This window comes from Gymnoscopelus braueri (genome assembly GCF_963280865.1).
Source record: "Gymnoscopelus braueri genome assembly, chromosome: 13".
NCBI lineage: Eukaryota > Metazoa > Chordata > Actinopteri > Myctophiformes > Myctophidae > Gymnoscopelus > Gymnoscopelus braueri.
The window spans coordinates 20,879,402-20,893,104 of record NC_137615.1 but is presented as its reverse complement, the minus strand read 5'-3'; the positions used below and the strand labels follow the sequence as shown (position 1 = coordinate 20,893,104).

General features: G+C 42.3%; 3 protein-coding genes across 4 annotated transcripts in view; 1 reads left to right on the top strand and 2 right to left on the bottom strand.

Annotated features, from left to right (window-relative positions):
• Positions 1–2,926, top strand: part of plekhh3 (pleckstrin homology, MyTH4 and FERM domain containing H3) — a 41,256-nt gene extending 38,330 nt beyond the window's left edge. For both annotated transcript variants that reach the window (XM_080446029.1, XM_080446028.1), the window contains exon 13: positions 226–2,926. In XM_080446029.1, the coding sequence (XP_080302155.1) occupies positions 226–390 (165 nt within the window). In that variant the 3' untranslated portion in view covers positions 391–2,926. The remainder of the gene's footprint in view (positions 1–225) is intronic.
• mlx (MAX dimerization protein MLX) overlaps positions 1–13,703 on the bottom strand; it is a 63,383-nt gene that overhangs the window by 28,594 nt on the left and 21,086 nt on the right. The window lies entirely within an intron of this gene.
• On the bottom strand, positions 6,181–13,566 carry tubg1 (tubulin, gamma 1). The gene is made up of 11 exons (XM_080446251.1): positions 13,377–13,566; positions 12,247–12,359; positions 11,814–11,981; positions 11,638–11,706; positions 10,217–10,296; positions 9,843–9,969; positions 9,111–9,197; positions 8,558–8,707; positions 7,896–8,048; positions 7,549–7,710; positions 6,181–7,376 (listed from the first exon to the last, which is right to left on the bottom strand). Exons 1-11 carry the CDS (start codon positions 13,423–13,425, stop codon positions 7,179–7,181), a joined length of 1,356 nt encoding a protein of 451 aa, XP_080302377.1. The 5' UTR covers positions 13,426–13,566; the 3' UTR covers positions 6,181–7,178.

The following is a 13,703-nucleotide window of genomic DNA, read 5'->3' as shown; positions in this document are numbered from 1 at the left end:
GCACTCACGCTATGCTATGTTTTTAGTTGATGGTGTGTGTGTGTGTGTGTGTGTGTGTGTGTGTGTGTGTGCGTGTGCGTGTGTGCGTCCTTCAGAAACGTGCCATGACACATCATCACATGACTATCTCTAGAGCTCTCTGTCTTTTCCAGCAGCTGGATGACATCACAAGCCAGACACTGAGATGGCTAACCATCTGACTTTCTCTCTCTCTCTCACACACAGTTGACTGAGATCATGCAGCAGATGAATGCTTATTTCAGCGCCATCCGTCGGCAGCGAGGTAAAGGGGAGGATGTGAGCCTCTCCATCACGGAGAGCACAGAGGTGGGCTTCCACCACCTGGGGCCGACGCCCACCCTGCTGGAGCTCCCCTCGCACCAAGTGTGAGAAGCGTTCGCCACCACCACCATACCCCTCTGCCCCGCCCGCCTCACCAACAGTCCTTCCTATATCCCTCCACACAAGCCCCCACAGAGGCCGGCCCCTCAGGACCCCTGCACCTCCTCCTCCGCTGGGGGAAACGGCACAGCAGCCAAAACAAAGAGAGGGCTGTTTTCACTCCCCCCGCGCACCCCCCCCCACCCCCCCCGCCCGTGAAAATAAACCTTGGCGAGCTTTCCGACTGAAGGAGCCGGGGTGAGGAGGGAGAACGAGGGGTTGTGGGGTGGGGCGTTGGGGGAGAGAGAGGGGTCTTGTTTTGCAAAGCGAGTGAGGCCAGAAACCCACAGAAACCAATGTGGCTGCTGATGAGGTGTCACACACACCCCACCGCCCCCGTCCTGTCACGCAAGCCTCCGCTGCCATGTGTGGCAGCCTCACCACCTCCTCACCCCAAACCAACAGCAACCCCGGGAACAATGTGAGACATTGGCACGGACCATGATCCATTGGGGTAGGAGAGAGAGAGAGAGAGCATTTGCCGTGTGAAGGTATAGCTCAGAGTGAACACTACTTCTTCCCATGTCTCTCTCTGTTTCTCAAAGGGTGCCATGTTTGCTCTGGGTTTTTTTTCCCCCTAGAAGGCGGTCCTTCATGCGCTGCTGGAAGAGCGGTGAGAAACGCTCTGGTGTCACGCACCCCCCGTCCATGACTCTTTCCTCTCTGACACGCTCACTCACTGACTGACTCACCCACTCGCTCACTCCCACACTCGCACGCCCTCACGCTGACACGTTTGTCAGAAAGCGGTCCGTTTTCATAAGACCCTCAGCCAGGCTTCTATTACCTGGAACTGTTGATGCAGCAGAGCCATGTGAACTTGAACTGGAAACAGATGTTGAGTTCTGTTAGCTAAGTCACTTTGGCTGCCACGGTCGGTCATATGGACTCTTCCCTCTGGGATTATCATTTGTGTGTGTGCATGTGTACGTGCACGCATGTGCGCGTGTGTGTGTGTGTGTGTGTGTGTGTGTGTGAGTGAGATAAAGGATGGGAAAACGTTTCTTGGATGGGACATTCAGGATCTGGGATAATTCTGTTTCACAGAAACCAAAGGCTTATGGGGCTCTGTCTGCGTTGTTTCCACCAAAACGCTCCGATTGGTCCCTCATTGTGCTGCTTGTCTGTCTGAGCTGTAATCCTCAACATAAAACTGTCTCTACTTTGGCTAACACTTGATTTGCTTGGAGCGTTCATATGTCTGTGTGCATTTATCAGCTAGTGTGGTGATCTTTCAATTGAAAATGACAGGTGCTTTCCCCATTCGCTTCTTGTTCCCATAAGTTACGTATTTTGGAGTAAAATTGAGCTGTTTGTAAGCAGCATAAAGCCTGATTTATACTTTGTTGTACGATGGTGTTAACTGCCGAAAATACCCGATCTACAGTAGCTTGTAGATTGGCTGTTTTAGGCGAGCGACCCTGAAGCCTGCCCTACAGAAGTCTCTGGATGGGTGCTCGCCTGATGACAACTTAGAGAGAGAAACCATCGTACGATGAAGTATTAGTTAATTAAACATTTTAAATTACCATATAGATCTCTCCATGCCATTTACACACAATATTCTAATAGGCCCATTGATGTTCCGGTAGTGTTTATTTATGTAACACTTTGTGACATATTGTAAATTTTTCCTTTTTTATGTCCTAAATGCGGACCTAGGTGCATTTTATTTTGGGTTTGCTTTGTTTGATCACACAATTATAATTTTTTGCCTTTTAGAGATGTGAATCCTGTGTAGCCCCCCCGTCTGCTAGGAAATGGCAGAGTGCCTAAATGTGTTTTTAAACTTTTTGGGTGTATGACTTAGCATTTATTCATGAAGCCAAAGTTTTGCCATGTCATTGGTTTGAGTATGGACCAAAGATATTTTGTATAAGCTTTTATTAACAAGAAATCCCCAAAGCAGCTAAGAGCCCCGAATAGCCATTTACAAATGGAATCTGTCATCACTTTTTCTTTTTCATAGACTCGAGTAAGACTTACTGCCAAATATAAAGACAGCCCAGTCTGTTATTGTAGTAGGTGATTGTTAGAATTTTCAAGACTTTCTAAGGATAATTTTGTAATACAGTGAGTTTACTTCCCCTGAACCAGACTGTGGTCTTCTCACCATTGAAGGTCTTGACAAGTCGTTGCACAGCCAGCCCTGTCTCCTGCCTACACGCAGGCCCTTGCTTTTTCTACTGCAGCTGCAGGCAGCTCTGAGCTACATGTGAAGCCGAATTTACACAATGTTGTATGACCATGGCACTCGCCAAAAGTCGGTTGTTTTTTCATTTTTCATAATCGAGTTCATACAATGAAGTGTAAACTAGGCTTAAGAAAAATTGAAATCAAACTGCCGATGTCGTTGCTTTGTATTAAGCTTGTTTGTACGTTGCATGGTACCTTTTTACGTAACGTGTGTATAGTTAATTGCACTATTTTTATTTTGACTAACTTGGAAGTGCAATAAAAACTATAAATACTGTATTAAAGTCAGCACCATTGTACCATATTTTTCCTTGCTACTATTATTGTCTCCGCCAGGCCGAAAGGCATGGCGAGAGAGTATGTTTTACCCCCTGTCCGTCCGTTTGTGTGTCCGTCCGTCCATCTGTCTGTGAACAGCTAATCTCAGGCACCGTTGGCCCGGTCGCTGTGAAACTGTGCACACACACTCCCTGGATGCCAATTCAGAACCTCTACCCCATTTTTCACATGGGCCTGTTATAGCGCCACCAGGAGGCCGATTTGTGCAAAACCCTTTTACTCCTACAGATTTTATCCAAACGTCATGCAAATCGGTACACAGTATCTCTATAGTCATGTGATCAACACGGATCTGTCCGATTGTCCATATTCCATCCTCATTGGCTAAGGTTGGCTTCCAAAATTTGCAGGATTGGTCCGTTTTGAACAAAATGCCTCAAATCATGAACGCAGCTTGCGCTTTCCGTGCAATTTCACACGCAAATTCCCACTAGGCCGAGGAAGAAATGCCACCCTTTTCACATTGGCCTGTTATAGCGCCACCAGCAGGTCTAATTTAGCAAAACACATTTTTGGAACAAAATGCCTCAAATCATGAATGCAAGGTCCGATTGCCGTGAAAGGCCCAAGAAGAAATGGCACCCTTTTTCACATTGGCCTATTATAGCGCCACCAGGAGGCCATAATAACCTACCTAACCTGGCGGAGACCTGTGCTCCGAGGAGCACTTTTTCTAGTTCAGATTCAGTCCTTCTCACAAAAAAAGGGTTTTGCATAAGATGAGTCGTTGTACGATGGTGTCATGCACCGTAAATAGCAGATCTACAAGTACACAAGGCCTCACATCAGCGACCCGTTGTGAGCTTGTAGAGTTGCTATTTTCGGTGCACAATGCTGTCGTACGACGACGTGTAAATCTGGCTTAACTGTTCACACTGGAGATGAAAATAATTTTGTACTCGCCTCAATTGCGTGAGTTTAGTCAATATGACACCAACGGGGACAAAATGACACCAACAGGGTATATTCACCCAGACTGCACGTCTCAGACTCATGGGAAAATCAAACGCTGTTGTGTTTAGGTCCATAACACCATCCTGATGCGGTCTCATCTTGGTGAATATCTCGTCAATATTTAATGAGTTTGGATGAGAATGTGTGCAATATCACTGCCTTATCCAAGAGTTGCACCTGGGTGACTGCTGCTTTCAGTGGTAACTGAGACTGACCACTGCCCAGTTTGATGAGCTAGGATCGGTGCCAGGATTGCTTGGATGGACACAAACTATTGGCGTTCCATCCCAGCTGAGGAACGCTTGTCCATCTGTCTCCGGTTGGTGAGTGGCAGGTTCATTATTGATGTGTCAAAATCAATAAATATTCACCATATTTAGCAGGGCACACGTTGACTGAATCAATCTGGTTTATTACAGTGGTATGAACCCCAAATAAACCTAGATAGCCTAATAATAGATGACTGTTGTATTTGATCATCATCATCAAGGTTGCTACACCCATGAAGTTAAAAACAGTGTAAACAGTTTAGAAGAAACTATCATCTTTACTGTTGGTATATTTTATGAGAAATGCATTTTTGAGTAATGCTTAAATTTAAGCTCTTGATCTGCTAATCAAGGGTAAAGTAGCTCTTTTTTCCATCAAAATATACAGTAGTAATAGTATTTAACAATAAGCACTTTAGGAACACCTGTACGACATATAAATACAATATTACTACTAATAACATATTTTATGTAGACCATAACACCTACAACATTTTCAATATAAGTCAAACTAGATGTTTCCTATGTTGCAGATACCTAGCCACCGATGATTCATTCAGGACCGTCGAGTCTGTGTCCACGATTGTCTCTGACGTCGCCAGTGCTATGTGGGACTGCTATGGAGCACTGGATGTAAGCATGTCATCTTCAAAAGCCCCTGCGAACTCAGGACACGCGAAGTCTGACCAGCTCAATGAGTCTGGCAAAACAGACAAACCAGAACACAGATGGCCAGATCTCAAGTCACTCAGTGTTTGAGATTTTGGGGATGAGAAAGGGTTCATATATCTTCAAATGTTTACTATGTTTACCAACATTTTACTGTTTTCCGTTTTGCTGATTTTATTGCATTTCTATGTATTTATAGGTGTTTCTGTAGGCTCTATAGCGTAGTGGTTCTACAAGAAAGCACGTCAGTGCATGCAGTGTATGTGGTTTCAGAGAGTTACAAGGTTCTATAAATTCATTGTGAAAACATTACAGCAATGCATACTTGTACTTTTTACTTTAAAGTATTTTTAAAAGCACGTATTTTGAATACTTATTTAAAAGCAATTACTTTTGTACTTGAACTTGAGTAAAATTTTTACTGAGCTACTTTGACTTGTACTGGAGTAATATTTGACCAGAGTATATACAGTGCTTGAGTACATTTACTCAAGCACTGTACTTAAATATAATTTTGAGGTATTTTTTTTACTTTACTGGAGTATTTCTAGTTTTCAGTACTTTTACTTACTCCATTACATATCAGAGGCAAATATTGTACTTTTACTCCACTACAATTATTTGAAAACTTTAGTTACTAGATACTTTGTAGATTTTAATTATAATTGCAAAACATACATTAATCACTTTAACCCTATATGCATTTTGGACATTTGAAAGTAGCCGATCTACAAGATCACAATGCGTTGCGCTGGGACACATTGTGAGCTTGTAGATCTGCTATTTTCAAAAGATGTTTATACATTTGAAAACTTGTGAAATGGGACATTCTGCATTATGAGTCCTTTCTACTTTAGGTAATTTAAGTACACTTTGATACCAATACTTTTGTACTTTTACTCTGGTAAATTTTGAATTCCGGACTTTTAACAGAGTATTACTTTTACTGAAGTAAACAAGAATTCCACCACTGCCATCCACACTCACACGCCCAAATGGCTTTTTAGAGCCACCCACTGTTTTTCAGGGTGAAATTTGGCCCATACAGCATAGCTGCCTATGTATCTGAATGGCTTTTCTGGTTAAAAAGAATAGCTTGAGCAAGAGTTGCTAATTGCCTCAGCATTCCCCTGTGGTAATTGAGCCTAAACTAGTTAGATGAACAGCTGCAAGGCCACTGCAGATCCAGGTGTTGTATAACTTTACAATATTGTGTTGAACTACTATAAAGGAAACAAAACAGTCATTATTCTGATAAACATACGATCCACCTCATTAATATAACCACATACAATATAACACTAAAGACAGATTCATAGAAAACATCTTTATTTTATTATTTCAAACAGGTCCAACAAAGAAATGTAATGCTATATACATTTGGATAACTGAAGAGAACTTTTGACTCTTGAAGGTATACATACAGGCACAAGGTTGAAGTCTTCCAACTAGTTTCATTTTTGTACATCCCTGTCTGTGCAAATTCCTTCTTTGAACATAGGTCACACAAATGCAATTTGAATGCTATTGCAGTTTGACAATCCAACATGAAATTATTACAATCTTGTAGTAATTGCATGTACAGCAACAGCTAATGTGTACAATATATATTGTCATGAGCACTGATTGTGTTTGCATTAATATACTAGAACACAGCAGCAGACAACATACAACGAACCATGTCAGCAATGTCCGGAACGTGGGCGATGTCATGTCACACATTCCATCAGTTATAATGTAATTACCTGTCAGGATGTGCAGGCTTATACCACTGTAAACGAACACCGCTAAAACTGAACTACTGAACTCAATAGAAAAATAGACCAAAACAAGGCAACGTATTCTCTTTTGCATTGTGTTAAAATGAAATAAGAGGGAAAGGCAGAGTGTAGGAGGGAAACTATATACCATTATTGATGATGACCAAAAGTAGGGGTTGTATACAGGCACAGAAACGTAGACATTGATGTCTCCCTGTTTCACAGACTGAAACCTCACAGGACTCGCTAACATAGTGCAGGTTTGGGTTTAAGTGGAGTTTAGTTCTTGAGAGGATACCAAGCCCCAGAAAATTAACTTTTTTGCTATCATTTGGTTTAATGGTTATGACAATCCTATACACCCTCACATTCAGTGGGATTCATGCTAGATCAGATTTATTAATGGAATATGGGAGGGTTCAAATATGTTTACATTTATATACATAATATTTACTTCTTCTAAACGTGAAAATTGTGACTTGGGACAAAGGTAAATAGCCCAGCATATTTGCTTCTTAGGCTATAGTTTGGGTACAAGACAGCAGTGTGTTCACTGATCCTGTGTGCCCCAGGAGATGTAGTCGGGTCGTGTGGCTGCTTGGTACTCGTCAATCAGTTGCTGGACCACTTCACGAGAGTTGTCCAGCTCGTCAAAGTTGTCCTTGAAGATATCCTCTTTACGGAACTGCTCCAGGAAGGCCTCACGCTTACGCAGTTTGTCATACTGACGGCACGTCCGCTCAAACAGCTGTGGGAAGCGAACAGAAGCGTGAGTGAACAATCATGTATGCCCTCAAGCACTGCCTTAATACAGAACGGCCAGACTTGGTATACGTAAATCCATCCTGTAAATAACAAATTGTAACAGAATTGAACCGAACGGGTGTGTATAGTGAGACAAATGTCTTGTTTGCACGTACACATGATATGCTGGTGTGATTGGCCATCATGAGGCCACTGACTCGGTGGGCAGACGGCAGGTATGGGGACTTCTTTGACAAAGCCACCTGGATGCTGGCAGGACCCCAGGGGATGAAACTGGCCAGCTTCCGTTCTCGGATCCTTTGGAGGCTTTTGTGCACCTACAGTGAGCAGAAACATGCGGTCCAATGAACAATGCAATACACTACTGGATATAGATACAAGGTAATGGAGATGATATTAACCCCTTAAGCCCTTCTAAAATCTTCAAAAAGAGCAGTGGCTTTCGCCTACTGTAATCAATGACATAACATGGATGCATACTACATTTATGCACACCACATACCTGTGTGGGATCCACCTCTCCCTGGATGATGTTGAGGATGGCGATGTAGCAGTGGTTGGCCTGTCTGTCTCTGCCCGTGGACACCATTACATTCTTGGGTTGCAAAAGCCTTCTCATCACATCCAACACCGTGGTTTTTCTCACACTGGCCACCTGAGAGACACAGGGGAGAGGAAGGCAAAAAGCAAATGTCTTATAATATTTGTAACTACTGATTGCTCCCGCAAACAAAGTAAATTATCTGAATGTTTAAAATAATCTGTATTCTTTAGCAGGCTATTAGGATGCAAGTAGCAAAAATAAAGAACACAATCAACTCGCTAATAAAAAATGCAACGCAGGAAAGCAGGTATAGCTAAATATTTAAAACTTGCACGCAACACTGCACAATTTCATTAAAGCGTAGTGATTTTTGTAGTGCAGTGCGTTTTTTTTTAATATTTTGTTTCATTAACCCATTAAAACCAGGAAAGCATCTGTGCCATTTAAAAAAAAATGCGTTGGCTATTAAAAAATAAATCTAGAAGCTCACAGCGCATCACTTTGTGCCGCGCTGCATGCTTGTAAATCTGCTATTTTTGAACATCTTTGAAAAATCTTGAAAGTGTGAGAACTACTGATGTAGAAGGCATTTGTAGAATCGGTTAAAATAAACAACTTACAGATTGGTCAGTGGTGAGTGGAGTGTAGCCCGTCATAAGGAAGTGGAGGCGGGGTGTAGGGATAAGGGAGGCAATCAGACCAATAAGATCGTTGTTCATGTATCCTGGATAACGTAGGGTGGTTGTGCTTGCAGACATGATGGTAGAAACCTGCAGGTATAAAGTTTCAGTTAGGTACAGAAGTCAACTACAGGAAGCTAGCCAAAATGCTGTTTTTTTTCCTAATTTAACTTGCAGATGAAGCCAAAATTCTAACTTAATTGATGTTGCGTTGGGTGCAAGCAATCTACACCCAGTGACACAACCAAGCTATGCTTTGAAAACTGCACACACTAGCTGCTGATTTCAGAGAAGCTAAAGAAAGATCCAGTCTGACGTGTGAGGGACTACTTCATAAATTCTTTTTTATTTAATTTTTGCCATGAGCATGACATTCCATTTACTTCTCTTCTAAACTGACTATTTGTTCTTCATCAAATACAGGCATGCTGCAAACTAGTCCCGTTTAAAACCCCTTCTGATGAACTGGCCCGGAGTGACATTGTTCACGTACCAGCTGATTGATCTGGGAGAAGGAAGGGTTCTGGATATGCAGCCGGTCTGTGGCGATTCGATTTAGAGCAGTATTATCCAACACCACCTGACAAAAGCACAAAAACACAAAGATGCGGGGTGAACGTCAAACAAGTGAAGATAGCTTTCATTTCTTTCCAATGAACATGAAGTAAGGCAATATGCTGCTGCAATGTAGAAAGACTGCCTTTGAGTCATCAAGTAGTCAGGGAACCTCTTGAAAAGCAACACAGTATGCTGTTGTTTAGGGGGGGGGGGGTTGGACATAAGGGGCACACTGTTTGGCTGTAACAGGGGGGCCAAGTCTTGAGCAGATTCTATTAGCTTTCTGCCTAATTTAATCAATATGAGGGCCTTATGCAAGACGCTGGCGGAAGTAGGTATTAGAGAGGACACACGCAGTAAAATTCTTAGTGTTCATTTAACTCCTAAGGGTGGACAAATGGACTTTGGTTCCATTTTGTACTCTTCCGAGATAAATTAACACTGGTATTTTACTGTTCACTGTTTAGCCTGTCAGAGCATGCATCTCAGCCTAATACAACATCAATCTAAGACTGAGATTTAATATGCTAGATTTGTAATGACTTAATTCTGGCACTGTAATTTGCTTCCTTATTAACCTGTTACAGAGGCAGCCTACACAAAAACATGAGCTCCTGTGTGGAAATGTTGTTAAAAATCTAATCCATGAGGAATCTATTAGGCCTACCACACAATCTGCATTCTGGGTGAGCCTCTTCAGTGTGAGCAGTGAGTTGTACGGCTGGACGACCACGTCACTCATTTCATCCTGGTTAGGGAAGACAGAATATGTCTGCACCAGTTTCTTTGGGTACCTGAAGATCAGAGAGGGGGGGGGGATAGGGTTCACAAAACATGCTAGTTCAATGACTGTGGAAATCTCAGCGCTTACAGGGAAAGGGCACATGGTGTAAAAGGTCAACACTAGTAGAAGAGTCGCTTTCAGTTATTGACCATATTCACACGGTGGCCATTTTGATTTTGATGTCATACTCGAGGGGTGGGAAACCCCACCTAGGCGGGCTGTGTTGTCAAATCTAATGTGTGCGTGCGTGCACTGACCTGTCATTGAGTTTCTCCAGTAAGTAGGAACCCAAGCCTGAGCCCGTTCCACCAGCAATGGAGTGACACAAGACAAAGCCCTGCAAGGACAAAAGGTGACTTAGTATGTGCAGCTCAAGTAGACACATTCTCTGCTACTGAACCTGCCACGTTTGTGTTTTGCCTATACTATAACTGTGCCCAATGCAAACGTCTGAATGTGTGTGGGAGAGCAATTGCCTCCCTCCCTAGGCAGTTATATAAATGGGAGTGCAGCCCCACCTCACAAATAGGCTCCCTCTCCTCGAAGACAGGCCTGTAATACCTGCCTTCTACACTAGCCCAGCTATTATCACCCGACATCCAACACGCCACACCCTGCCAACACATACATACACACTACCACTCAGCCTACCATCCAACCCAGCACACACACATACACTAAATAATAATGTGGGGTCATAATGTGAATGAATAACAGAGCTCAGACCTCCAAGGGGAGGTCTGAATGTTGTTTTATGGGGAGGCTGGCTGTTGAGGAAAGTCTCAGAATAATACTGAGCATAGCTTGGGCTTTGCTGGTTTACGATGACATGTGTGAGCACCCGTTTTACATGGACTTTCTACCAAGTTGGTCATTCAATGCTCAAGGAAAACATTTTCTACCAAACCACTATTGCAAGTGGGGAAAGAAAAATCTATAGGTTAACAACACCTATCACACATCAGTCACACAATAGTCTTAGGGAGAAAATCTACTCCATTTCACATTTTTCACCCCAAAGCTGCTCCTTAAAGGCCCAATCCGCAAGTCCAAAACAACACCATTCTTCCTCTCCATTGTGTGTCTAATTGAAACACAAACTCTGCTGTTGAGTGATGCAAGCCATGTTCACAGTATAACAGAGAGTTATTGTCTGCTGGTGAAGTGGTACAAAAACTATCTATCTGTTGTTGGAGATGACATGTTATTGTAACATCTGGCCTTTCATGTCTGATAGGCAGTCAATGTGTGAAGAATTATGTCGGATGCAGATATTCCTTTAATCAACAATTACTATGTCACCAACAGAAGGCATGCCAGCATAACATCGCTCTAATTTTCTGCTTTCCTTTTTTTTTGCAGGCACAGGTTATCATATGCCAACTACAGTTCAAAACTGAAAATAATAAAGAACCCTCATAATTAAAAGCTACACATTTAAAAATTGCTTCTATTTTCACATGGTTTGCAATGTTTTGTTGAGGCTCTTGCTGTATTGGCAGTACCAATTATAAATGAGGTCAGCTGATTGCAGCAATGCTCAGCTTCACTGCAGTGATTTCACTACTGTGCATCTGTCAAGTCCAAAATCCCACCTAATGTAAACCTGCTTTTGTAACCCCTCATGAATGCAAAAGGTACAGTGACAATGATGCTTAAAAAACAACTGAGGGCTTGCCTCCAAACTGTCGCTGCCATCTGCCTCCCGGTCAATGATATCAAAGATGTCTTCATGGATTTTCTCTCCCTGGAAGAATTAAGTAGAGCAATTTTTTAAATTTGAATTCAATTTAACATTTGTTAAATTAAATCGAGCAAAAATAGAACAGTGACTTGTTATCGTATGATTATTACCTGCGAGTATCCACTGGCCCAGTTGTTCCCTGCACCTCCGCCATGTTCAGACAGGTAGATGTTCTCGGGATTGTACAAATTGGCATAAGGGGAATTGAGGATTGAGTGGATGACCCTGGGCTCCAGATCCAGGAGAACAGCACGGGGGATGTAGTGTTCATCGTCGGCCTGCGTTTCACATGGGAAGGGAGGGCTTAGGACTTGACGGTCATGACAGAATACATTATGATCTACATAATTCTGCATGTGGCTATGTCTTTTAACATTCACCCTACTCCAGTTTACACTGCAACCGCTCCATCTAGTGGCAGATGAAGGCGCTGCAGTGGAGATGTGGGTAGGATTATTGCATAAAAGGATGGATCAATTTCCTACTCAGCTTCATTGAAAATTTTATAATGCTTTATAGCAATATAAGTCCTGCAGTCATTACCTGATAGAAGAACACATCCTTTCTGTCGTTTCCTTCAGTTGCAAAATCCTCCACGATCCCCTCCGGACTGATGCCGTGTTCCGCACACAGCTGCTTCCAGAACTCGAACCCAACTGGAACATGGAGATGGGAGGTCACGTTAATAACATGAATCTACAGAAACATAGGCTTTGCCTCCATCAAAGTAAATTGTCCACTGCTAAAAGTGTTAGCAAGCACATAGTTGGACACAGTAAGGGGTAGGCAACCTTAGGCACGGGTGCCAACATTGGCACAGGGGAGGGTAATCACTTCCACACTGGCATAAGTGTGAGAGAATTTTTGCTTAAAAAAATATAGAGAAAAAAGAATATATATATATACACACACACACATATATTTTTTTTTTTAGATAGTCCATTAAATTAAGTCCCATCACATCTGTATGCTAATTACATCCTGCACATAATTCTACATTCATTCAAACTGAACTCTGACTGGGGAGGGAGTCTGGGAGATAGGTGGGTTATTATTGCTGCTCACCTAAAGATCATTGAGTCTAATGATCAATACAATGTCCTGATGTGAAAGAAAATATTTCAAAATAAAGAGAAAAAAAAAGGTTATATTTATTACAAATCAAAATCTGCTGGGAATGTATTTTATTTGTATGTGGTGTCATAAATAATGAAACTTAATGTTGACATGGCACACCATCTAGAAAATAAAAACATGGCACTTCATTTCAAAAAGGTTAATGAACCCCTGAATTAATACATCAATATCCTAGACTTGAATCAAGACTATCATAGATATATTTTAAATAGATGTACTCGATAAAATACATCCATAACAGTCTTGAACCAAGGCTATCAATATTCAATGTTTCACATTGGGGACCTTAATGAGTAGGACATCCATACACACCAGCAAACACACCGTGACTTCATTCATCACTCAGTTCACATAATGCTACTAATAGATGACAGTAGCAGTTTTATTTTTTAACGTTTTAATGATCAGTTTGAGCTGTATCCAGCTGATCCAAATACAACACATCCTTAGCCCAGTTAGCTACAGCCACTCTCTCTACACACAATAGCCAGTTGGCTAGCATGGCTAGCATGAAGGTCCATGGTATAATAACATACTTTGATTTCCGCATTGTCCTAGTTGGAGAGTGATGATTTCTCGCGGCATGTTCCTTCTTCCTCTTCGTATGGGTGTTATTTAGCTAGCCAGCTACTAGCTACAAAACAGACAGAACCAGCTGAGATGCAGAGAGTTGTCACTTGTCAGTGAGTCAGTCAGTCCGCTACAACCCTGCTCCTTCCCGCTGCAAACACAACACAACACAGTTATCCAGTGTTGCCAGATTCTGCGAGAGAAATAAGGAAGCAAGCCCAAATAAGTAACTATATCTTAGGAAAAACAAGCCCAAAGTCGCTTATAATAAGCGGACATGGCAACGCAACACT